General features: G+C 31.4%; 1 protein-coding gene and 1 long non-coding RNA gene across 2 annotated transcripts in view; both read right to left on the bottom strand.

Annotated features, from left to right (window-relative positions):
• The window catches only part of LOC142225701 (cell adhesion molecule Dscam2-like), a 288,289-nt gene that overhangs the window by 194,780 nt on the left and 66,533 nt on the right, over positions 1–26,976 (bottom strand). The window contains 1 exon segment of the mRNA XM_075295544.1: positions 2,247–2,419. Within this exon segment, the coding sequence (XP_075151659.1) occupies positions 2,247–2,419 (173 nt within the window).
• LOC142225619 (uncharacterized) lies at positions 9,706–10,135 on the bottom strand. Its single transcript, XR_012719343.1, has 3 exons — positions 10,014–10,135; positions 9,840–9,933; positions 9,706–9,770 (listed from the first exon to the last, which is right to left on the bottom strand). It is a non-coding gene; the product is annotated as an uncharacterized LOC142225619 (long non-coding RNA).

The following is a 26,976-nucleotide window of genomic DNA, read 5'->3' as shown; positions in this document are numbered from 1 at the left end:
AGCCAGAGTTTTGTGCCGATTAGCTTGAAATTTTGCACAAGGAGTACAATTGGTAGTATAGTCATGTGTGGCAAATTTGATTGAAATCGGTTCAGATTTAGATATAGCTTCCATATATATTTTTTGCCCGATATGGACTTATATGGCCCCAGAAGCCAGAGTTTTGACCCAATTTGGTTGGAATTTTGCACTAGGCGTACATTTAGTAATATAGTCATGTGTGCCAAATTTGATTGAAATCTGTTCAGATTTAGATATAGCTCCCATATATATGTTTTTCTGATTTCGACAAAAATTGTCAATATACCAACATTTTCCTTTTTAAATCGCCACTGCTTAGTCGAAAAGTTGTAAAAATGACTCTAATTTTCCTAAACTTCTAATACATATATATCGAGCGATAAATCATAAATAAAATTTTGTGAAGTTTTCTTAAAATTGCTTCAGATTTTTTTACTAAAATTGTGTTCCACCCTAGTGCATTAGCCAACTTAAATTTTGAGTCTATAGATTTTGTAAAAGTCTATCAAATTCTGTCAAAATCGAGTGACATTTAAATGTATGTATTTGGGACAAACCTTTATATATAGCACCTACCACATTTGACGGATGTGATATGGTATCGAAAATTTAGATCTACAAAGTGGTGCAGGGTATAATATAGTCGGCCCCGCCCGACTTTAGGCTTTCCTTACTTGTTTGAGTTAGTCTTTATGAAATTGTTTTTACATCCTGGAAAAGAATAAACGTTTATCATAAAAACTATATACTTTTCTTCCAAATAAACTTCCTTACAGCGAAAAGCAAATGAGAAACGACCTTTGCTTCCATAATTATATATACGCCCCATATATAATTATAGACTTATATGAACCAAAAATCGGTTTATATAGACTCTTCTATGCATACGGATCAATCACTAATGAGACTATAGATATTTACCCCCATATGCAATAAAGTTACAGAATACTTCAAGCCTGCTTTTGTCATATAAATTCATTCGATAAACTGTCAATAAATTGTTTTGCATATGGGCGTTAATCTGCAGGCTCAAGCTTTAATTTATAATTTTACTCAGCTTGGTTAAGACAATTTTCTACAATTGTGAAATCATTTCGTGAGGACTCGATCCTAAATGCTGCTTCCTCATCAATGTACCCACTGATTTGCGCAATATATCCCATATATGTAGAAATGGTGAAGATGGTTAACCTTCATATTGATATACCATGCAATTTTATTACTTGAGTATTTGGAAGTCAATTTTGATTCATAAATACGAAATCGTAAAATCGAAATTGTAAATCGTTACTGATTTTCTACAACAGAGTCTATTCCTTTATTTGGTTTTGTCTTGTCAATAATTTATTGGTTTTTTTTTTGTGAGGAATTTTGATTTAAATTGGGGAAAAGAGTCAAAAAATATTGGCAACACTGCTAGAGTTTTTTCTGACGCAAGCTCACACAACCAATCACAAAAATCTCAGAAACACTTTTCGATAAAAGACGAAATGTAAGTTTTTTCACACCTTCCAAGGAAACCCAAAGGGACTTATTAATGCAAGGTACAGACAAATAACGCCCTCTATTGGAATAATAGTAGATTTCTCTTTACCACACCCAATAACAAACAAATAAATATTCAATCGATATTTAATAGCACAATAAAAGACATTTTCGCCTTTCGAGAGATATGGTAGATAAGGGCGTTCGATTTTTATCACCATTTGTCACCAAGGATCTTTTCAATTTTCGGAAAAGGACACCACACAGTAAGCTACCATTAATGCTCATGAAATAATTCAATCCTAGATTCCTAATGGTTGTCTCGTTGGAGGAACTTCGAATGGAAACATTGAAATTGGATTCCTTTGAGGAATATCGTTGATTGTCTCTCAAAGACACTGGCGACGTAGTAATGGTTTCGCCGCCATCTTGTATGGGCCTGTTCACATCTGTGGTAGTGGGGGATGAGTAAATGGTAATTTGTTGTGCAATAAATACCCAGCACCCACATATTGCTCCTTATCTCCTGTCATCCGTACATGAAACGCACACGGCAATGTTTTAAATTCAAACTACAAAATTACTTTCGAGTTAATGGCCCCCTTCTGTGTTGGTGTAATACCTGATGGGTGATGATGATGATGATGATATGAAACGTAGTTTAGCTGCATCGATGTAGCCTCAAGTGGAGGTGGTGATGCTTATGGTTACGTTGATGATGATTATGGGAATTGTCTTACCTTTGAGATGGAAGTGATAGGATTGTTTTCCTTGTCTAACCACTCGACATTGGGTGGTGGGTTACCATGTGCTATGCAATCTGCAATGTTGCCCGCAGTGTTGGTGAACTCAATGCGACTTGGTGGCTCATGTGAGAAGTTCGGTCCCTGGGTGTCAAAGTAATTGGAGGCATCTGCAAATGGAATCGAAAACAAACAAGAATGAGTATGGATTTAATGCCATGATATTGTCTTCAGGATGATGACAGAGACAGCAAGGCAAAGCAAACACTGTGTGCCTCGTGCCGAGTACTTGAGGCACTCGTATCAAGCCATCTCGAAATTTAAAAATTAACATTAAATTGCGTTGATTGTAGATGTAAACCCCAGATTGTTTCCACACCCCATTCGACATCCGTAATCAGGTTGGTTGAGGAGTGAGATCTGCATTCATTCAGGGGCATATATTTGCAACCAACTTTCAACAAGTGCACCAAACACTTTACAACAAACACACACACATACACATGATGTGTATGTTCGTACATTGCTTCGTATTCATATTCATCCTTTGAAATAAGTCCAATGAAGAAATTCTTAAATGCTGTACCCATTTATTGTCGACATCTCATCTCGGGGCGGAGAAATCAGCGAATCAGAGATGGAAAATTATTTTGGTACAAATGATTTCTTCATGAGGATTTCAATAAAAAAGGAAATTCCAATTAATATTATTGGTTTAAAATTAAAGCAACTTAATGAAAAGTCTTTGATTGCTATATACAATACAATGGAAAAATTTCAATCATAATGAAAACAAGGGCTGATGTACTTCAGTTGAATGGAAACAAATTTGGAGTTGAAGGACACGAATGTACCATCTGCAACAAAAGAGAAGTTGAAGATTTGCAACATTTCATAGCCAAATGCCCAATGTTACGAGAATTCAGGGTGAGGTATTTGGGCGGTACATATTTTAATGAAAATGAGTTAAAAACTATTCTAAATGGTAATTTTGGTAATGGATGGGAGAGGTTGTATAACTATGTGCGTAGTGCTCTTATGTATAGAACACATATAATCGGAGAGGAATTTTAATAGTGTAATATAAATCAAATATATAGACTAGATTATTTAACAGCAAAATAGCAAACTACACCCTCAAAAAAAATCGCTTCTTTAACATATGTTCCAAACATATTTTGCAGGAAGCACATATATTATTGGATACTACCGAAACATTAATATGTTTGTTTTATGTGAACATATTATATGTTTGGAAGCATTTTGAGCCCAAAAATGTCATATGCTTGGAAGAATTTTTCCCAAAGACGATTGTGCTCATTGCCTAACATACTCGTAATTTTCTGTAATACAAATAATGTTGAAGAAATTATTCACTTTTATAATTTTTTTAAATTTTACCTTTCGCCTGCACGGAGAATCGAACCGAGGACCATTTTTTTATATTTGAAGGTGTCCGTCAACTCCTCGTGGACTACTTATTAATAAAGAGGAACTAAACTTTACTTTTATAAATTTTACTGTGTAATTTTTCACTACTTCCTCCTTATTTCATTTTACTGTCCCAACTCTAAAAAGAGTATAGTGCCCTTTCGTTATTTTTATGAAGACCCCTGATTTCTTTTAACGAACCAAGAAAAAAATTGTGCCCATAATGCCAAAATGATAAACAAAACACATGTCCACACATACATAAAATGCTGCTCTCAAGGCGAAAACATATGCTGTTTGTTTTTCAAATGTATATTCTCTTGGTTCCGAATGTCTATTCTCTTTATTCAAATTAAATAATATTTAGACTTAAGCATATCAAATTTTTGGCCTTATCATAAAACAGTTTTCCGAAACAACATACAAGCGGTTTCACAGAAATTGTTCTCTTTTGATTCTTTCGCTGTGTTATGTTGATATCTTTCGTCAACTCTTCCGGTTTCCATCTCTATTTCTTTCTCTATACTCTCTCTCTCTCTCTGTCGCTTTGAATAAAATATAACAACATATGTATGTTTAGTTGAAATTTGTAAATTTATATATGTTTGCATTCACACATATGATTTTTATGAAACATTCATGCCCCAAACATAATATATTCCAACATATTAATATAGATGTCCCAAACATTTAGTGTTAGTGTAGGAACATTACATGTTTGCACTTAAATATATTGTGTTTAAATATTGTGTCCGAAACACATTTTGTTTATATCGGAACATATGAAAAACATATTTTTCTAACAGTGTAGGGTATTTGAGAGACAACTTTAATGTTATTGTCATTAAGATGCTAAAGATTTTGTTATAATTTAACCCCAACTGTATATTGAGAAATTTTGAATTGTTAAATAATGTAGAAACAAAATAAAATCTAAAAAAAATAAAAAAAATCTACACGCTCACTAAAAATCGCTTCTGTAACATATACTCCCAAACATATTTTGCTTCAAGCATATACATTTTTGGGTATTGCCCAAACATTTATATGTTTGATCTCTTCCAATATATAAAATGTTTGAAAGCATATTGGTCTAAACAATATATGTTTGGGTAGTCTAACTTCCAAACATTTTGTATTTTTGCATCCAAATTCAATAATGTTGTCTTCCAAAAAACAATATGTTATTATGTGAACATATAATATGTTTGGAAGCTTTTTGCACCCAAAAATATTATATGCTTAAAAAAATCTCCCAAACAATATTGTGCTCAAAATTTTATTTATTTATTTATATATTTACAATCATAATGAATTATGAAAATAAACAGGTAATATAGGTGCTAACAACATAGGTTTTCGACCTGAATGCTCAAAATTTTGTTTCTGTCCAATTGTATATTCCCCGACATCTTTCTCACTTCCACGAGATTTTTTAGTTCTTAGCTCCTTTTTCTGTAATACAAACATTGTAGAAGAAATTATTCAATTTTATGATTTTTTTTATTTTAATTTTACCTTTTGCCGGACGGGGATTCGAACAGCGGACCACACAGTTTGTAAGGATCAAAGAAGTAGCTGATCAATTGCCCAAGGAAAAATAAAATGTTAATTTTGTAATAACAAGCAACAACCACCAACTTAATTCAATATCGCTCCCTGTTAAATAGCGCTCCAAGCTACTAAACACATATATGTTTATAGGCTATTTCTAAATTAATATATGTTTGCATCCAAGCATATTATATTTACAAACATTTTATGTCCCAAACATAATATGTTCTAACATATTAACATATATGTCCCAAACATTTTATGCTAGTTTATGAACATTATATGCTTGCACTCAAAAATATTGTGTTTAAAAATTTGTGTTCCAAACATATAATGTTTATAGCCAAACATATGAAAAACAGTCTTTTTCAACCGTGTATATACAGAGAAACACAAATTGATTACCTCAATAATCGGATGTTCATTATGGACAGGCAGCAATCGCTAAGAACATGTCCTTGTCAAAGGGTATTTATTGCTCTATGCAATGTTGTTTTGTTTTGCTTTTATCACCAAACTAATTACAATTGCTTCAATGACAGAAATGACAAAATCAATCCCCGGCATTAATTAACAAATTACTCTATTCAATAAAAATTTTAATTGATTCAATTACCAAGAGAATATTGAGAATTCAAGACTGATCGTAATTAAAAAAAAAATATGAGCTCTCTTGTCGGAGTTCTCCAGACTCACGAGAATTGCGGAGGGAATTATTGGAAATATGTGGAAAACCTTATTCTGGCAGAAAGGGTTAGCCACCGTGGTGCAATGTTTAGCATGCCAGCCTTGCATACGTCGTGGGTTCGCTAAAAAAACTCATGAAAAATCCAGAAAAACGTTTAAAGCTAAATTAATTTCCTCTCTCCCTAACCGACTTAAACAAAAAGCCAGATCTGCACACACATATTTGTATATTAGGGGGGAATTTAGAGGGTAAATTCAATTGTATACTTTGTCATTCCTTTTGTAACACATCGAAATATTGCTCTAAGACCACATAAAGTATATACAGTGATCAACAGAAAAAGGTGTACACCAATTTGAAATTAATTGGAAGGATATGAAAAATATGAAGTACATATATCGATGTCTACATTCCAAAGCGCGCTAAGTCTAAAAAGTGAATTTTATAGGAAACAAGTTCAAAGTTTTGTTTTTTGAAATTTCTCAAAACCCGTATAAGATAGAAATTCCCTTATTTTCGGTCTAAAAATCAATTTTTTATAGTTTTTCTTTTAGTATGTACGAACTCAAAATAGTTATAATACAACATGGCTAAAAATAACTTAGACCACTTTAGACAGAACAAAGTTTTGTGCTCTTTTTGGATTGGACATTTTTTAAAACATTAGTCACAGGCTAAGTACAATATTAACCATAACTTTTGATAGAAATGTCCAATAAATTCGAACTTTTGACAGGATGCAATTCACATCAATCCCAATAAAAAACAGCGAACTCCATCAAAACATGCTGAGTCGACTTAGCGTACTCTGGAATGAGGGCATCGATATATTTATTATAACTTAAATTAAAGCTCGGATCTCAATTTAAGATAAAATAAATATATATATTTACTTCATATTTTGAATATAGTTTCACAATATATCTCATATTGGTGTACAACTTTTTTCTTCACTTTTGGGTCGTCGTCAAATTCTGAGACGGTCTAGCAAAGCCCGTACGTCTTTTGAAATCACGCTAACTTCAGAACGAAACAAGCTATCAATTTGAAAAATGGCACAAATAGTTGTTATTGATGTAGGTCGGATGGTACTACAAATGGGCCATATCGGATGGTACTACAAATGGGCCATATCGGACCACTTATAGACCCACATAAACTGACCCCCAGATTTGGCTTGCGGAACCCTTGGAGGAGCAAATTTCATCCGATTCGGTTAAAATTTGGTACGTTGTGTTAATATATGGCCATGACCAACGATGACAAAATTGACCCATATCGGTCTATAGTTATACACTGAAAAAATATTTTCGTGGTATTAAAGATTACGAAACCTAAATTTTAAAATGCGCAATTTACAAAATATTAAGGACACATTTCTTTAAACTAATGAAATTTTAATTAAAAGAATGTTTATAATCTTTGTTTCAAAAAAATTTTCATTAAATTAAGGACACAAATTAAATTAAAGAAGCATATTTTCGACTTCAAGAAATCGTTCTTAAATTAACTGAAATATTGAATCGTTATATTTTAGATAAAAACTTTTCAAATATAGGCTACGAATTATTTTGAGGATTTAGCATCTTTGGTTTAAAGCGATTTTTCGAAATTAAGAAGACATTTTTTGTTATAATTTGGATTTTTAAAATGGTATTTGTTTGTACGTGAATAACTTTATTAGAATACCGCGAATGAAATGGAAATGTGATAAATGAGATCTGTATCCCATTTAATTTTATTGATCCTAGATATAAATCCAGATTGGTCACTAAAAAATGTCTGTAGTTTAAAGAAGCCGAATCTTAGCCCCCATATAAACCGACCACATATTGCACTTATGGCTCTCTAATTATCGCGCAAAAATTCGTATCAGTTCGTAATTATTTATAGACTCGCCCATGTGTACCGGTACATAACTAAATTATATATGTATTTAATGTGTCCTTTTTGTCTAAAATATACCCTGTATGGACTAGGGCTGTCATGCGGGATAAATCCCGTCCCGAGAATCGCGGGATTAATCCCGAATACCGGGATTTTTTATTTTGAATCCCGGGATTTTTCGGGATCCCGAAAAAGTAATTCCAATTTGTTAAATGTTTTCCAATTTTAAAAAAATGTGACTTTTTAGCATTATTTATTAATAAATTGGAGTCTCCATTCAGTGCAAATGGCCCTTAGATTTCATACCCGCAAAATTGAGTTAATAAAAATGTATGGTACACCTTGAGTAAGAATTTATTATACACTGAAAAAACAGTGAACCCATTTCTATTGCAAAATGAAATAAACTGCAGTAAATGAACAACAAACCGTTATACTATTACGACTGTTCACCACTTAGGTGAATTCTAACAAATTAGCTTTCTAAAAATAAATTTCGTGTTGTTGCATTACTATGTAACAAAACGAAATAAAAATAAGATTAAGGGACTCGTAAGTTATATGAAAAGATGATGTACAATGGGAGAAAAGATGATTCAATTTGTAAGAGGAAATTTCCCAAATGTTTTCTCCATAAGGAGTTAGCATAAAGGGCCCAAAATTGAGTTATCTCTCCCAGCCAGATCTATACTAAAGGCTGTGGAAAGGTTCATTCGCCCGAACCGAAACATGTACAGTCCAGGCGTGTATAGATTGGTATCTGGCGTTTTCTTTTCAATGGCTCTATTAACCATGTTCCTTAATCTATATCTGTCCATAAAGCTCGAAAAATAATTGTATAATTAGATATTACGAAAATTTTCATACATTAAAAGTAAACTTTCTTTAAGCAAAAGTATTTTATTATAAAAACTTATGATGGAAGTTCTTAATACAATGGTTTTTGTGAAAAACAATTACGGCCACGCTGTTTGGACATTTTGACTTATACTTAGTTTTTTATTCATCGTAAGTATATTTTTCACATATCTTGCTGAAAAAATGGAAGGAATATTGAAAATTGCTAAAAATTAACATATAATAAAATATAATTTTTTAGCTCTTTATATTAGCTTGTAATTTACCATATATAGGGGCATTTTATCATTTTATCAAATTTTAATATAAAACTTAACAATTCTCTATTAAATTGTACGCTGAGGGGAAATATAAAAAGTTATCCAAATTCAGTTGGGGTTACTCTGAAATTATATATTTATTTTTTACATTAAATAAAAACATTAAATTGGTTTCCAAAAAATCGAATTAAAGAAATAATAATAATAAATAATTTTAAAGAAAGCTTGTCCATTCATAAAAATGTTTCTACATTGTTATTCTGAAATTAAATATTTGTTTTTTACATTAAAAATATTAAATTGGTTTCCAAAAATATTTGATTAAAGTAATACTAAAAAATGTATTAAAAAGAAAGCCAATTTTCTCTATTAAGGTGAGTATTAAGTTCGAGTTTAGCCGCTAAAATCGCTAAAGTGAAAACTAAATCAGTAAGAAAAATGCATGAAATTATACATATTTGTTGCAAATTTTATTATAACTTGATGGGGAAAAGCCCAAAGCAAATTTTCACAAAGTTTGTATTCCTTAAAATGGATTATTAAAGAAAATTAATCGTGAAAGAATGGCGTTTTAGCGGCTAAACTCGAACTTAATACCCACCTTTAAATTATACGCTGAGGAGAAATATAACAAATTGCCCGAATCCATCTGGGAAATATGAAATTAAATATTTTTTTTACAACAAAGAAAAACATTAAACTGGTTTAAAATAAAAAATTAGCAACTATTAATAAATATTCCTTTTAAAGAAAACCACATTTTAAAAAGAATACTTACCAATTTATGATTAAACTATACGCTGAGCTGTAACAAGAAAATTTCCAAATTCATCTGGAGTTACTCTGAAAGTGAATATTTATTTTTTACATTGAATTATAAAAATTAAATTAGATAAAACAATTACAATATACTTTCCATTTCAGCATTTTTTCCCAAATATTGAATATTCTTAATAACTTTTTTTCTAAGCTACCGATCATAATTTCGCCATCGTACATCTCATCGCTAAAATATTAATAACTTTCATTTAAAAAGTTTAATAAAGAAACACCAATATATGTCTCAAAAAACCAAAATATTCCTACCTTTATATTCCCTTGTTACTTATCTGCTAAAAAGATGCAGCAGCCCACGCCAACGCCAACTATACAACTGAAGCATGCCAAACAAAACCAAGCAAAAGCAAAACATTCCTTCAACAACAAAAACACATGTGCCTTCATTGAAAACAACACCTCATCCAGACAAATAACAAACACACACACAAACCACTGAAAGAACAAAAATAAAAACAACCCACGCTCAGATATACACAACATCCCCATCACTCGCTACCATTTCTGATTATTGCATTGCATGCTCTCACTTTCTAACAAAATTCAAGTAATATCATCTTTACATTAAACACATTCCACTTTGCCGAGGAAGATCTCTGTACTATGCATTAGTTCATCGCATCTGTCCACAATTTACTCTAAAAACAATACTCTTAAATGCATATCAGTACAAGAACGATGAAACGTTTAACTTAAAATTAGCAAAAAAACTTCTTGTTATCAATTTTCAAGTTATCAATTTTCTCATACAAAAACTCTTTATAGTAAATTGTACTTATTATTTACAAAATATTTTACATTGCATAAGTAGTTTTATACACCGAAAAAAAGTGAACTGTATTATAGGAAGAATGAACTACCTCGCACGAAAATTGAACTAAATTTTGTTCCACATTTTGAGATTTCCACAAAGCGTTGTTAAAACCAGGAAATTTTAATGCCCTGTTGTACTTTTTAATTGCAGTTCACGAAATTACATAATCTCATAGAAGAAAAAATTAACTAAAAGTAAAGAAGAAAATCATTGGCGCCAAATCATGACCATGTTAACCATAACAGGTTGGCTGATAAGTCCCCGGTCTAACAAAAAAAACACATTTTTTTGTCAAAATTCGTTTTTATTATTCAACATAGTTCCCTTCAAGAGCGATACAACGATTATAACGACCTTCCAATTTGTTGATACCATTTTGGTAGTACTCCTTCGGTTTTGAAAATTCTTAAGAATATTTCCATCGTATTTTGTAGGCCTGAACTAAACGATTGCTACTTAAAATTTGTAAAATTTCGAGTAGTTAATTTTCGTTGAAGATACGAAAAATGAACTAAAATTCTGGAAAATTCTTGTAATAAATTATTGTAAAAATCTGCTTAAATTTAAGAGACACTTTTTTTTCTGTGTACATGATGTATATTATAAAAGCGCAATTTCATCAAAAATCGAAGTAGACGATAAGGTCCTCCTTTGAACAATGAGTTCATGTGAAATGGAATTCTTCCCACATAAAATAAAAAGCAATTATAAAAAGTCCGTCAACAATATGACAAGCTCTCGTTTATCTGATAAAAATTTGGATGCCTTGATATTTTTAAGAAGTTACTGAAAACGATGAAGTACCAAAGAATTGACACAAGAGTACGGAAATATTCCTAGTCTAATCAATATTCTTAACATTTTTTGCTGAGTAAGATAGCGATATGAAATTGCTTTTTAATTTATTTTTATCATAATTTTTTGCTTTTCTTTTCTTCATGTTGTTCAGTTGGACTAAGTGTTCGTTAAATGTGATAGCAATTTGAAATGAATTTGAAATGCTCTTATGTTCTTTTGTTAATAAAATTGAATCAAACTAATTTGGCTTAATTTACAGCAATTTTTTGGCGCTGTAGATTGTTATCACATAAAATATTTAAAGAATCTTGAAAATTTCGGGATCCCGAAAAAAAATCCTGGAATATCCCGGGATCCCGGGATTCTATATTTTGAAATCCCGAATCCCGGGATTTATAAAATTCTATCCCAAAAACAGCCCTAGTATGGACTAACTTACAGTTTACAGACGATGTTAAGAAGTGCCATTGGCAAGTGTGGCCGAACTTACGGCCGTATATACTTGTTTTATAATTTCATAAAAAACTAGTGTAACCCGGCCCGCATCGCTGCGCCTCCTGAAGCATATTGTCCTTAACATAGTCAACCATATCCTTCGATCTGAAAACAAAGATACTCTTTTAAAGAGTAGGGTCAGGGGAAGTCTGGCATAAAAACTGAAGTAGTGATTAATCCCTCCATGGTTTCCGCACACGTGTCTCATACAGTTCAAAAAATCGGACTACTTGCTTTTTCGTTTATATACAGAAATAGGGCGGTTAATCAGATGTAAAACGGACCGGCTTAACAAACGTCGGGTAGGGGGTGTTCCCCTTCAACCAATTTTTTGTTTTTTTTTCTGTATTCTGGATAATCTTCTACAAAAAATCGAGCAAGATATCGTAAATTCATGTACCCTACATTCATTTCACAAACTACCCATCTTCACTATTCGCCTTCACCAACCGGACATCGAAAAATCATGTACCCTGTATAAATCTCAATATCTTCTCCCAATTTCAAGTAAATCGTAGGAACGTCACTTTCTCTGCAAATTCCCAGAAAATCTGTACATTTTCCGTCAAGTTTCATAGTATGGGGTAAGGAGAAGGTTCCAGTCCAAATATCCAAAAATCAAGTACACCATATTGATTTCATAACCTTCCCATGCGGCCTTTGTAAAATTCAAGTAAACTTTAAAACTATATTTTTTTCTGTTTTAGAGGAGGTCTCCTTCCGCGTCCGAATATCGAAAAATGATATAACGTATATTGTGTAGACGTCCCAGAAAATATCAAGCAAATTATAAGCCCAATTTTTGAACAGCAGGATAAGGGGAGGCCCTTCTTCCCTTCCGAATATCAAAAAAATTAGATGTTCATTATATTAAAAAAACCTACCCCACATCATCTGTAAATTTCAAGTAAATTGGAAAAGTTTCATGGTATGTACTTGAGGAGAAATGAGGTCTCCCTGCGCCCTTTTATTTTTCCCCGACCAAATATTAATAAATCATATATCTCATATAAATTTCATAATCTCCCCTATGATGTCCGTAAAATTTCAGTAAGTCGACAAATTATAATTTTTTTCATTGTACTTTCAGAAAAGTCGGACAACGGGGAGGTCCCCTCCTTGACCAAATATCGAAAAATAAAATAGCTGTTATTTGTCTAGACATCACCTCTAACCTTCTTTGGAGATTTCACTCAAATCGGAGAACTTTGGCCCAATTTTGAAAAAGTCGGGCAGGGGGATGTCCCCCTCCCCTACCAGATATCAAAAAATGAGGTATCCTATTATTACCACATAATTACCCCTCTACGTTCTACGAACATTTTTCAAGTGAACAAATAAAATTATTTTATAACAAAAGCAACTGCGATGAATTCAAATTATAAACTTTTGTAATGTGCGCTGTATATAACAAATAGATTTTCCCGCTTTTCCGTTTAAACTTTTCTTGAATTTTCTTTGTTGCTATAAACCTCACAGAGTCCGTGACCTTTCCAACGAATGCAAAACCATGGAAATCGGTTCGTGCGTTCTGGAGTTATTGCGTCAGGAAGGAAAAATCGACTTATTTTTATATAGTAGATTGAATAAAAAGAAAATATAGAGGATCGACTGACGTTAGGACTTTGGGTGAGGGATATCTCATGCCAACAAAGTATGTGTCAAATGTATTGACTTTGTTTATATTACCATATACTATCAAAAGCGGCTTGATTTTTGTAGCAGAAGAAGACTCGGTTTTGGTCAAATTTCTTCGTGTATTTTTTCAATGATAGCAAAGGATTTTTTTGGAATCTAAAATTGAATATTTCTACTTTATTTTCATTAAATATTATTGTTTGCTGGGATAGAAATAAATTATGGATGTACTAAAGTGTTGCAAATATTTGTAGGGTTTGAAAATAATTTTGAAAAATAATGAACCTTAATACTTACTTCTTCCAATTTGCTATATTAAACAACGCTCTTATATAAATATAACCATAGCGAAAAGCGACGTGCATTTCTTCTGGGAAGCCCAAAATCCGCGGATAAGGGTGTGTCGCTAAATTAAAATCTCTTGGCGGAAAATCTGATACTGTTACCATCGCTTATAAAATTTTTTAACTTATTATTATTGTTTCCCGGCCACGGGGATTTTTTTAAATAACTCAACAAATATTAAGACATTTTTGTTTTTATTCAAGTTCAATGATTTTTTTTTAATATTAAAAATAATATGCTAGAATCAGTAAATAGAAAGAAAGTCAGAAAATCTCCCAATTTGTTTTCCTATATGTATTTTTTTCTTATAGATAATTATTGCATATAAGAAACAAGTTTCTTATACCATAAACATATATATTTATATAAGAAATTTCTTTCTTACAGGAATATATTTCAGAAAAATATCTTTTAGAAGAAGTAGCAAAATTTCTTTTTATAGTTTTAATTTTTTTTTTTTAAATGTAAAAAGATAACTTAAGAAAGAAGAAGTTTCTTATAAGAATCATGTATAATGGGATTTTGGTGTTGTGTGATTGCCAAAATGTTCTTTTATCAGTTTGTTTTTTTCTTATCCACACAGAAAAAAAAGTGTCTCGTAAATTTAAGAAATTTTTACAATAATTTATTACAAGAATTTTCCAGAATTTTAGTTCATTTTTCGTATCTTCAACGAAAATTAACTACTCGAAAGGAAATTTTACAAATTCTAAGTAGCAATCGTTTAGTTCATGGCCTACAAAATACGATGGAAATTTCCTTAAAAAATTTCTTAACTGGTAGTTAAAAATTCGTTTGTTATGCTATAAAACTACTTGTGAAATGTAAAGTATTTTCTAAATAATAAGTGCAATTTACTATAAAGATTTTTTTGTATGAGAAAATATTTTTTTACGAAAAATGAACTTGAAAGTGGATAGCAATTTCTTACTGACAATTCCTATAGTTAATAATTGTTGGTAAAAAATTACCCAATGAAATATTTTAGTTCACATGTAATTAAATTTATGGACATTTTCGTCAAAAATGGTAGATAACATTTCATGAAAATTTTGCAAATTTTAAGTTAAACGTTTCATCGTTCATAAACTGGTGTGCCTTTACGAATATTATTCTCAGAGTAAATTGTCAGCAGATGCGATGAACTAATGCATATTACAGAGATCTTTATCGGCATAGTGGAATGTGATTAATGTAAAGATGATGTTACTTGAGTTTTGTCGTGTATACATGAGCGTGGGGTTGTTTTTATTTTGGTTCATTTAGTGGTTTGTGTGTGTTTGTTATTCTTGGATGGTTTATTGGCTGGATGAGGTGTTGTTTTCAATAAAGGCACATGTGTTTTTGTTGTTGTAGGAATGTTTTGGCTTTGCTTGGTTTTGTTTGGCATGCTTCAGTTGTATAGTTGGCGTTGGCGTGGGCTGTTGCATCTTTTAATATGCAACAAGGGAATATAAAGGCATGGAATATTTTGGAATTTTGAGACATATATTGGTGTTTATTGGTGTTTATTAAACCTTTTAAATGAAAGTTATTAATATTTTATCGGTAGTTTCGAGAAAAGTTATTAAGAATATTTAGGAAAATATGTTGAAATTGAGAGTGTATTGAATTTTTTATTATTCAATGTAAAAAATTAATATTCAATTCCAGATGAATTTGGACAATTGTTGTTATATCTCAGCGTATAGTTTAGCCATAAATTGGTAAGTATTGTTTTTTTAATATGGCTTTCTTTTAAAAATAATATTTTTTATGTATATTATTATTTGTTAATTATTATTTTTTTTTTTTGGAAACCAGTTTAATGTTTTTCTTTGTTGTAAAAGCAATATTTAATTTCAGAGCAACTCCAGATGGGTTCGAAAATAGAGAATTGGTAAGTTTTCTTTTAAAATTTGGCTTTCTTTCAACTAGAATATTTACTGTTTTATGACCTTTTCATCATCAAAATTACAGGTTTTTAATACCTTATTTTAGTATTTCTTTAATCAATTTTTTTGGAAACCAATGTAATATTTTAATGTAAAAAAAACAAATATTTAATTTCAGAATAACCCCTTAAAAATTTGAAAAAAGTGTTGGTACTCCTTTGCTTGTAATTTAATAGTGAATTGGTAAGGATTCTTTAACTTTCTTTTAACCAGAATATTTGTGTTTTTTATGCATAATATTATTTTTTTCATTCGATTTTTTGGAAAACTATTTAATAATTTTATTTAATGTAAAAAAATAAATATTTAATTTCAGAATAGCCCAAATAAATTTGGACAACTTTTTATATTTGCCCTCAGCGTACAATTTAATAGAGAATTGGTAAGTCTTATATTAAAACTCTGGCTTTCTTTCAACTAGAATATTTATTTTTATTATATCCTTCACATCGATAACAACACAGTTTTATGAGTTTATTTAGAATACTTCATTATTTCTCTAATTGTTTCAGGTACAAATGTTATGAGATACGTTTTCAAAGAAAAGTTGAATTTCTTACACCATTTGATAAAATGCCCCCAAATATGGTAAGTTACAAGCTAAAATGAAGAATTAAAAATTATATTTCATTACATGGTGTTAATTTTTAACAATTTTCATTATTGTTTCCATTTTTTTCCAGCAAGATTTGTGAAAAACTTACCTACGATGAATAAAAAAAGGATAAGTCAAAATGTCCAAACAGCGGGTTCAAATGAACTACTCTCTGTTCCACGTGGTCATAATTTTTATTCACAAAAAACATTGTATTAAGAACTTTCATCATAAGTTTTTATAATAAAGTACTTTTGCTTAAAGAAAGTTTAATTTTAATGTATGAAAATTTTCATAATAGTAAAACGGTTTGTTGTTCCTTTAATTTTTTAATTTCTCTGTACTGTGGAATGATTGATTTAAAAATAGTTTAGTCGTCGACATTTTAAAAAGACTGTTAACCAATTTTTATTATCGGGTTTCCCACAAAATAAGCAAGTAAACCAAAATAATACTGACTTTTTAACTTGGTAGGGGTATATAAATCTTATGGTGTTGTAAAAATGAACTAAACTACAATGTTATAGATGAACTAAAATTTAAGAAAATTATAAACTAGACAAGTTGAAAAAAATCTTAAGGGCTAAATCATGGTCAATATTACTACAGTTTAGTTCATTTTGCAATGAAAAAGGGTTCACTGTTTTTTCAGTGCACGTTTGTCTTATATAAACATTTTTCGCACCCAAACACAGCAAAAAGACATGGTGTACATATTTGCTACATTTTCTTTTTTTTTGTGCTTACATATATCCGTTAGCTACTGTATATTGCTATACGTCGTCGTCGAAAAAATGTTTCGCCTACCGCTATGGTTATATTTACACACTAAAGATAAAAAATAACATCAACATCAATTGATGGACCTGTAAGTATATTTCTCTACAAAAATGGTTCCAAAATTCTAATGAACTTTCTCAAACTCAAAATGAACTTTTGAGTTAGTATATTTTTGACTTGATTTTGTAAACGATGGATTTTTTCTGTTTTCTCTCTGGATGCTACAAATTAAAAAAAAGGATTTTTTTAACGAGCAACAAATTGATAAAGGTCTAACAATATCTTTATCAAAAGAATGTTCATTTTTATTGTATATACATATTTCTTCGTTAATATCCCTATAAAGAAATTCAAACTATCAATGGAAAACTTTATCAAATTTTGAATAATTTTCTTAAGACATATTGTTACACTCATCGAACAACAAATTATAAAATTTTTAGATTATAAATTTTTCCCCAAATCATATTTAAGAACCAAGAAAGCTCCTAAATGCGATCAACAAACATTTTGTTTGCTATTATGCTTCAATTAGACAAAAAATCAAATTTTTGGGCCAATACTATACACCCTCAAAAAAAATCGCCTCTCTAACATATGTTCCAAACATATTTTGCAGGAAGCACATATATTATTGGATACTGCCGAAACATTAATATATTTGTTTTATGTGAACATATTCTATTTTTGGAAGCATTTTGAGCCAAAAATATTATATGCTTGGAAGAATTTTCCCCAAAGAAGATTGTGCTCATTTCCTAACATAATTTTCACTTCCACGAAATTTTTTAGTTCTTGGCACCTTTTTCTGTAATACAAATAATGTTGAAGAAATTATTCAATTTTATAATTTTTTTAAATTTTACCTTTCGCCTGGACGGAGAATCGAACCGAGGACCATACAGTTTGTAAGCCAACACACTACCACTGAGCTACGTAGCTGTTATAGTCACCAGAAGACAATTATCGTTATAAGTTACATGTATATAGCATAGTTTGCAGCGCCCACGAGCCCATGCAAACATAACATTATTTAACAGAAACATACATGTGTTGGCAACGTGGAGCAGTGGTTAGCATGTCTGCCGTACATGCAAAGGGTCGTGGGTTCAATCCCTGCTCCGACCAAACACCAATTGTTTTTTTTTTTTTTTTTTTAATTTACACATTTATATTTATACTATATTACATTTTTATAATGAAACTTCGAAATGTGGGTTATTAAAGATTTACAGTCAGAAACAGTGCTTGATATAAACGAAATGGACTGAGCTTTTGGATAAAATATTATTTTTTTATTGCAAAAATAACAATTTTGTAATAAAAAACTGGTTTTGGTATAAAAGTTTGATATTTTGGAAGGAATTCAAAAACTCTAACAAAGGAAGAACGTGGGGTCGAGTATAAACATACATAAATAATTTTATAATATACACAAATTAAATAATATTTAGACTTAAATTAAATAATATTTAGACTTCAGCGTATAAAATGTTTGGCCTTATCATAAAGCAGTTTCCGAAACAACATATAAGCGGTTTCACAGAAATTGCTCTCTTTCGATTCTCTCGCTGTGTTAATTTGATATCTTTCGTCAACCCTCCCGGTTTTTATCTCTACTTCTTTCTCTATACTCTCTCTCTCTCTCTCTGTCGCTCTCTTAATAAAATATCACAACATATATATGTTTACTCGAAATTTGTAAATTTATATATGTTTACATTCACACATATAATTTTTATGAAACATGCATGCCCCAAACATAATATATTCTAACATATTAACATATGTGTTCCAAACATTTAGTGTTAGTTTGAGAACATTACATGTTTGCACTTAAATATATTGTGTTTAAAAATTGTGCCCGAAACACATTTTGTTTATATCGAAACATATGAAAAACATATTTTTCTAACAGTGTAGATATTCATAAAATATTGTTTTAATTGAATTACGATATTTGTTTCAGCCAAGCTGAACCATGTTTTAGTGTAATCGAGCTTAAAAACTAGCAGACAATGTTTGCTATTTCAGCCAACAGTGACTGCTTTTCCTCTTTGAGCAGACTGTTTGCTTTTTCAGCAGACTTTTCTGCTGTTTATACACTGTTAGAAAAATATGTTTTTCATATGTTCCGATATAAACAAAATGTGTTTCGGGCACAATTTTAAAACACAATATATTTAAGTGCAAACATGTAATGTTCCTAAACTAACACTAAATGTTTGGGACATCTATGTTAATATGTTAGAATATATTATGTTTGGGGCATGAATGTTTCATAAAAATCATATGTGTGAATGCAAACATATATAAATTTACAAATTTCGACTAAACATACATATGTTGTGATATTTTATTCAAAGCGACAGAGAGAGAAAGAAAGAAATAGAGATGGAAACCGGGAGAGTTGACGAAAGATATCAACATAACACAGCGAATGAATAAAGTTCGAGGTTTGCAGCTAAAACAATTTAAAAAGTTTATTTTCTTTAAAATTAATTATTAAAGAAAAATAAAAGGCATATTAGAGCGATGGTGTTAAATGCTAGTAAAAAACTGTTCACGCCTAAATAAATTTATGTTTATATTATAAAATTATTTATGTATGTTTATACTCGACTCCACGTTCTTCTTTTGTTAGAGTTTTTGAATTCCTTCCAAATTTTAAAGTTTTGTACCAAAAACAGATTTTTGTTACAAAATTGTTATTTTTGCAATAAAAAAAAATAATATTTTATCCAAAAGTCAGTCAATTTCGTTTATATCAAGCACTGTTACTGACTATAAATCTTTAATAACCCACATTTCGAAGTTTCATTATAAAAATTTAATATAGTATAAATAAATTAAAAAAAAAAAGTGTTAGGTCGGAGCAGGGATTGAACCCACGACCCTTTGCATGCAAGGCAGACATGCTAACCACTGCTCCACGCGGCAAACAAATGTATGTTTCTGTTAAATAATGTTATGTTTGCATGTGCTCGTGGGCGCTGCAAACTATGCTATATAAATGTAACTTATAACGATAATTATCTACTGGTGACTATAACAGCTACGATAATTATCTACTGGTGACTATAACAGCTACGTAGTCCAGTGGATAGTGTGTTGGCTTACAAACTGTATGGTCCTCGGTTCGATTCTCCGTGCAGGCGAAAGGTAAAATTTAAAAAAATTATAAAAGTGAATAATTTCATCAACATTATTTGTATTACAGAAAAAGGTGTCAAAAACTAAAATATTTCGTGGAAGTGAAAATTACGAGTATGTTAGGCAATGAGCACAATCGTCTTTGGGAAAAATTCTTCCAAGCATATAATATTTTTGGGCTCAAAATGCTTCCAAACATATAATATGTTCACATAAAACAAACATATTAATGTTTCGGCAGTATCCAATAATATATGTGCTTCCTGCAAAATATGTTTGGAACATATGTTAAAGAAGCGATTTTTTTTAGGGTGTACTAACAAATTAATTTGGGCATATTATAATTTAATAAGGCGTATTTTTTCTGTGTAGGACTCTAATATCTTTTATTATCTTAAAAAAAATGTTTAGTGCTAAAATAAAACTTTCAGTGTTGCGGTAAGGAGCAGATTCTGATTGAATCAATATAATCATACATTCAAAACTCACTTAAAAAATTTTGTATTGATTCGGAGCCCTAAACGTCTTACATCGAAGACATTTGACTTTAACTGAGGGATGTACATTTTGAAGATGCTTATCCGAAATTATAGTTTTCCAATTGGAAGTCCAGATCCAAATCTAAATCTTTAGTTAGAAGTCAACTCTCTTTCATCCTTATTCTAAAGTGAGAGCACAAATTGTGGAAAATCCTCAAACGTTGAGAAGGAATATGATCACCCCAACCATGTTCCAAGAGCAAAATGTTAGTTTTTCACGGAAAACATGTAGCATGTTTGTCGAAACCATGTTCTTTTCTCGGAAATTATGTACCTGATTTCGGAAAGCATGTTATGTTTGACGAGAAAAGAATATTCTTGCGACAAAAATGCTACATGGTCGCTGTGAAAAAGTAACATGGTGCTCTTGAAACATGTTTGAGGTGATCATATTCCTTCACTGGGTGCAAGTTTCATGTCGATTGATTGTTTCAGTGCCGAACATTTTTCTCTTTGGAACAAAGGTTAATGAAAACCAACAAGTCTGGGATAAACTTTCTTTTTTCCTTGTACCATAAAATTTGAATATGGCTAAATGTATCTATCATTCGCTTTAATTGGTACCTAAAATGTGCCAACTTAAACGATGCCAGTTCTATGGAGAACGCTTACACATGCATCATCACACAATCAATACAAAGGATTCTTTACAAGAATAAACGTTGGCTGCTTCATAATCGACTCTTCTGCAATTGCGACCCCCTTCAGTTGGGCTTGTTGGACTAAGTTAACATAAGTGTGTATGAAGCTGAAAAGGAGGACATTGACGCAGCAACTTCACACAAGTGAGGATGTGGGCGCCTTGGCTGTTGGGAGGCTATCATGTGTTCGGGACCTCATTCATGCCGATGATACGTTCTTCATCAGCGTCCTCATCATCGTCCGTGGTACACATATGAAACAAATCGGGGAGGAACTCAGCATATTCAAGTATGCCCTTCAGAAATTTCAAAAACCTTAACTTTCTGCAACATTTACAGCAAAGAGGCAAACAGGAAATTGCGAGGAACAAACTCGAGTATAACCCACCATCATCAACAGCATCGTCTACATGGTAGTGTAGTCCTTGGTCCTCGACATCGTCATTACAAAGATGAGTTATGAATGCTTTCATTTGAGAAGAACTAAGCCCATACAAAACCTCACATTCATCCATCTATCCAATCCTGGGCGGAGAGAGAGAGAGTGAGAGTTATTCCATTCATATACACAATCACATAAGGAAGAGCTCACTCAAACATACACACACACACACACACTCACGTACCTATTTGCACAATATCAAATGTTGTTGTTATTGCTGACGATGCTATTGTTGCTGCTATTATTGTTGTTGCCGAAAGGGGCAAGGTGGTTAGTTTTAATGTGTACTTTAGGGATGCCACGGCAGGCGATTCTAAGCAAAGTTCGGAGAATGGCATTAAAATGGAAAATAGAGAAACAAAGCCCGAACAAGCGTATGAACTTTCTACGAATTAAGAACATGTTGTTGCTGAAAGGAGATTCGATATTCTCTGTTTTTGTTTGGTTTTAACCAAAATGCTTCACATATTCGATATATTTCAAATATTCTGTGAAGGTAGAAGGAGTTTTTGAAAATACCAGATTTTTGGTCATTCTTTATGAGGTTGATGGTATCCGTCAGTATGGATGTGGATGATCATTTAATTCTCCGGCTTCTGTATATTCTGTGCAATGCCGATCAGAATGAAGTATTTTCGATGTTTAAGGAGACGAATGTTTTTTCATACACAGATAAAAATTTCACGAAAATTTTCCCCATTAAAATCTTAATTGAGTTTTAAAAAATATTCAATTAAAAATGTAATTGATTCAAAACATTTCTTAATTGAAACAAAAATCAATCACAAAAATTGATAGTATCAATTAATTTTTTAATTAGAATCATTTTTTTTTTTAAATTGATAATGACAGTATCTGTGATTGAAGATATTTCAATTAAAAAGTTAATTGGATCAATTAATTTCGTGATTGGATCAGAAAAAAAATTTGTGTGTATATTGATTGCAACTCGCAAGATTGATCATCTTTCTCACAAGTTTGTGGTTGTTGGTAATTTCTACTGAATTTTTAGAAGTTTTACATCTCAAAATATTCCTAGGGATCAAGTAAATTTCTCAATAAACCCACATGGTATTCTCCTGCATTGACGAGGAATGATAGAAGTAGACGATTGAAGTTTTAGACAATATAAATAAAATTTTGATTATAGCATATCATGTGGAATCAAGGGATTGTTGAAGACGTTGCATCGTGAAGGTTAAAAACTTGGACCTTCGTTGTAATCCAATGTCGTTTTACGACTTTTTAGGTTAAAAAGTATGTCGTCAACTTGACCATCGAAGATTCGGAGTGACGGCGTTGAATTTTATGGGGACCAGTCCATTGCAAACTAGTTCCTACGATATTAACTCCGAATTCTATTTTATTCGATCGGGATGCTACTCCATAGTGTGATATTCAGCCTGTGTCAGAATATTTGCTTAGGGTTAAAGTCTACGCCGCACACTGTGTCCGCTGCGGCAATAAATCATTTTGGACCTGCTCTCCGATTTTGATGATTTTTGCACAGTTGGTTAAACTATATTACAAAGGTCATGTGTGTTAAATTTTATGTAAATATCTCCATTGGTTTTCTGTCCCGAGCAGCGCAAAGTTTACATATGTGAACAAGTCTCAAATAGGTTAGTTTTCTATGTCATATTTAAAACATTGTTACTTATAAACTATACACCGAGTGTACCTTATAGAAATTTTTTTTCACTTTAAATAGGCATCAAGCATTATGTAAATTAAAAAAAAAAAATAAAAATTGAAAAAAACAAATTATTTTTTTTTTATTTTGGGCCAAAAAAGATTAACATTTATGATTTTCCGTTAAACTTTTAGTTGTGTGCGAAGCAGTGCGAAACATGGAGTCCTATACCAAATTAAAGCTGAGGGTCTCAGCTAACAGATTCAAAAAAAAAATTGTGCCCAAATTTGCCCGCGGCCAAAAAAACAATGGAAAACCAAAAAATTACAGTAAAAAATATGCGTTATGCGTTATTTTACGAGTGCATCAACAACTGCGCACTCTTTCTTTCGTTACTGCTTGTTGTTGTTTTGCCTGTGTGCATGTCTATTACTATAAATAGTATATTTGTAAGATAATTGTGTATAAAGTGCTCGTACACTGAAATTCAAATCATATCAGTTATTATTATTTTTTTAAATAAATTTTTACATAGCATAATGAAAACTTGAGCATGAGTTGGGCTCGAACTCCAGATGTTCGCACACCAGCCGCCAACTCTATCCACTGAGCTATTAAAGACGTTGGGATTGAATGAATAATAACGTCACTTATTATTACACGCAATGTGTAGGTCTTTTAAAATTGTAGCAGTTCTTATAGTCATTCTAAAAATAGAACCTATGTTGATGTGCATTTTATTTTTGCAAAATTAAAAAAAAATATAACGCTATATTTCTTACAACAACAACAATCATTGATCATTGGTGGCATCGATTTTCTCATTTGTTTATGCTCTTTACTTCTTTGTCATTCCCAATTGTAGTTGGTAAAGTAATAAGTGAGTGTTTATTAAGCAATTAAAGCAAATTTCTTAAAAACAATGGAAAAGTCAAAAATATCTTTCAGAACGCTCTCGGAAATTGTTGTTAAATATAAAAAAGATATTGATCTTATAATTGGTGAAGTTTTCGCGACATAACCGGAGTAAATGAACAACTGATTCATAGGTTATATTATCCACAATAAGTTGCAGTCAGGCAATAGACTCTGAGAAGTTCCATATATATTGTTTAGACACGGCAAAATTGTACATTGATTTGTATGGATGGTACTACATGCCTATCACAGTGCATAAAGTTTTGATACATGGTAACAAAATTGTATCTGAGGCCATTCTACCTATAGGTAGGTTAAAGATACGATTTGTTTCATACATTTTGAATTAACATATGGTTTATTTTTCAAAGGAATGTTATCAGAAGAAGCGCAGGAAGCGAGGAATAAAGACTATAAACGATATAGGCTATATAACTCGCGCAAGACTGGGCGCTGTTCTACTAACGAAGACGTAATGCATCATTTGTTGATATCCTCCGACCCATACATCAATTCATTAAGAACGAAATTGAAGCTTAAAAAATTAGATTATCACGAAGATGTGAAAATGTTGTTAATAAATTAAATAGAGTGAACTGTACAATTTTTGTATGGGGGTTGTATGGGGGACGGGTGTTACAGTGGGCTGATTTTCTTCATATTTTCAAAACAGCATTTAATAGATGCTGTATGCATTTGTGCGAAAAATAAACATTCTAGTTATAAATTTACAAAAGATATGGCATTTTTGAAATATCATTTGTATGGGAGGTGGGCGATGGGCGTGGTCAATGCTGAAGAAATAATTTTTTTTAAAAGGTGTTGCATAGATATGTTCTTCCAGCAATTTTCAGGAAATTTGTAGCAATAGTTAATTTTTAACAGCCAAAAATAATTTTAGTTTGTATGGGCGGTGGGCGATGGGCGTGGTCAATTTTGTCGATACTTTGAAATTTTCTTAATTCTATTATATTAGGAACTCGTGCCAAATTTCATTGCTCTCGTACAACTCTTTCATTTTTTGGCCATCGAATGTATGGGAAGGACACACTGTGTGCCGGCATTGCTCCGAATGAGATTTGTAGAACATTTTTAAAATTTCTCTCTACTCTATTCAGGGCCGCCTTTAACCTTTTAGAGGCCCTGGGCATATTAGTATAATGGGGCCCCTATGACTTTGACAGAACACTATTTTGTTATAATAAAAAAAAAAAAACAAAAACGGCGACAAGAGGCCGATTAACCGAAGCCGAAGCTTTTTTGTCCAAGTGTTGAATTTGTCTCAGTCAAAACACCCAGTACAAATAATACGTAAAAAAATTATAAAAATCTTGTTTTCTCACTATAATATCAAAAGAATTACCTTTTATTGTTGTATTTATGAATTTGTTTAAAAAATGTTCTAATATTGAACTAAAAAACACCAAATTTTTTTAATTACAAATTTGAGGAAAATAATCGGCTTCGGCATCGATCGATTATTGCTTTTTTTTCGAACACCGGCTTCGGCCAAAAAACCCGCTTCGGTCGAGCTCTAATTCACAGATTGGTGATTAAAAATCTATGTAAGAATTCAATTCAATTCAATTTAAAATTCAAAAAAAAATCAGGTTATTAATTCTTTTTTAAAAAATACGAAAAATTAGGAGCAAAGGTACAATTAAAAATTTTAAATAATAATCGATCGGATCGACGACTCAAACCCCTTTTCTCATGGATATCAGAAATTGGCGTTAGGGGGACTGGCATCAAGGATACCGCCTAATTTATGTCGTTTGAAGAGGAACCCTTCCAGATCTGAGACAGGCAAAATCGTTTGGTTAGGTTAAAGTGGCAGCCCGATTAAGTTTTAAGGCTCACTTAGACTATTCAGTCCATTGTGATAAGGCCAAATCGTTAATCACTTCTTCAAATTCTATGCTTTTTAGCACATCACATCCCAGAAAAAAAATTGGAAGTACTTCTAAGGGCACAACTTTAAAAGCACTTCCAAAAAATGTCCTCCAAAGATGTTCTTTATTTTAACTACTCAGGAAGTTCTTTTAATTCATTTTTATATAACTAGCTTTTTCATATTATTAAATGGTCATTTTAACTTTTTTTGTTTCAAATAGGTTAAAAACAGAGTAAGGATTAATAAAATAGTACAAATTATTTAAATTTTGTCAAAAAAATGCTAAATCCATTCTATAAAAATTGAGAATTTTTGGAAATATTTGAGGTCAAAAGTTCCCGAACAAAGGGTAGAATGCGCTAAAAATCATAAAAAATTATAAAAAAAAATAATTTTTTTTATACCCTCCACCATAGGATGGGGGTATATTAACTTTGTCATTCCGTTTGTAACACATCGAAATAGTGTTCTAAGACCTCATAAAGTATATATATTCTGGGTCGTGGTGAAATTCTGAGTCGATCTGAGCATGTCCGTCCGTCTGTTGAAATCACGCTAACTTCCGAACGAAACAAGCTATCGACGTGAAACTT

Source organism: Haematobia irritans, chromosome 2, assembly GCF_050003625.1.
Source record: "Haematobia irritans isolate KBUSLIRL chromosome 2, ASM5000362v1, whole genome shotgun sequence".
Taxonomy (NCBI): domain Eukaryota; kingdom Metazoa; phylum Arthropoda; class Insecta; order Diptera; family Muscidae; genus Haematobia; species Haematobia irritans.
Note: the sequence above shows the minus strand (reverse complement) of the source record. Positions and strands in the feature narration are given on the sequence as shown.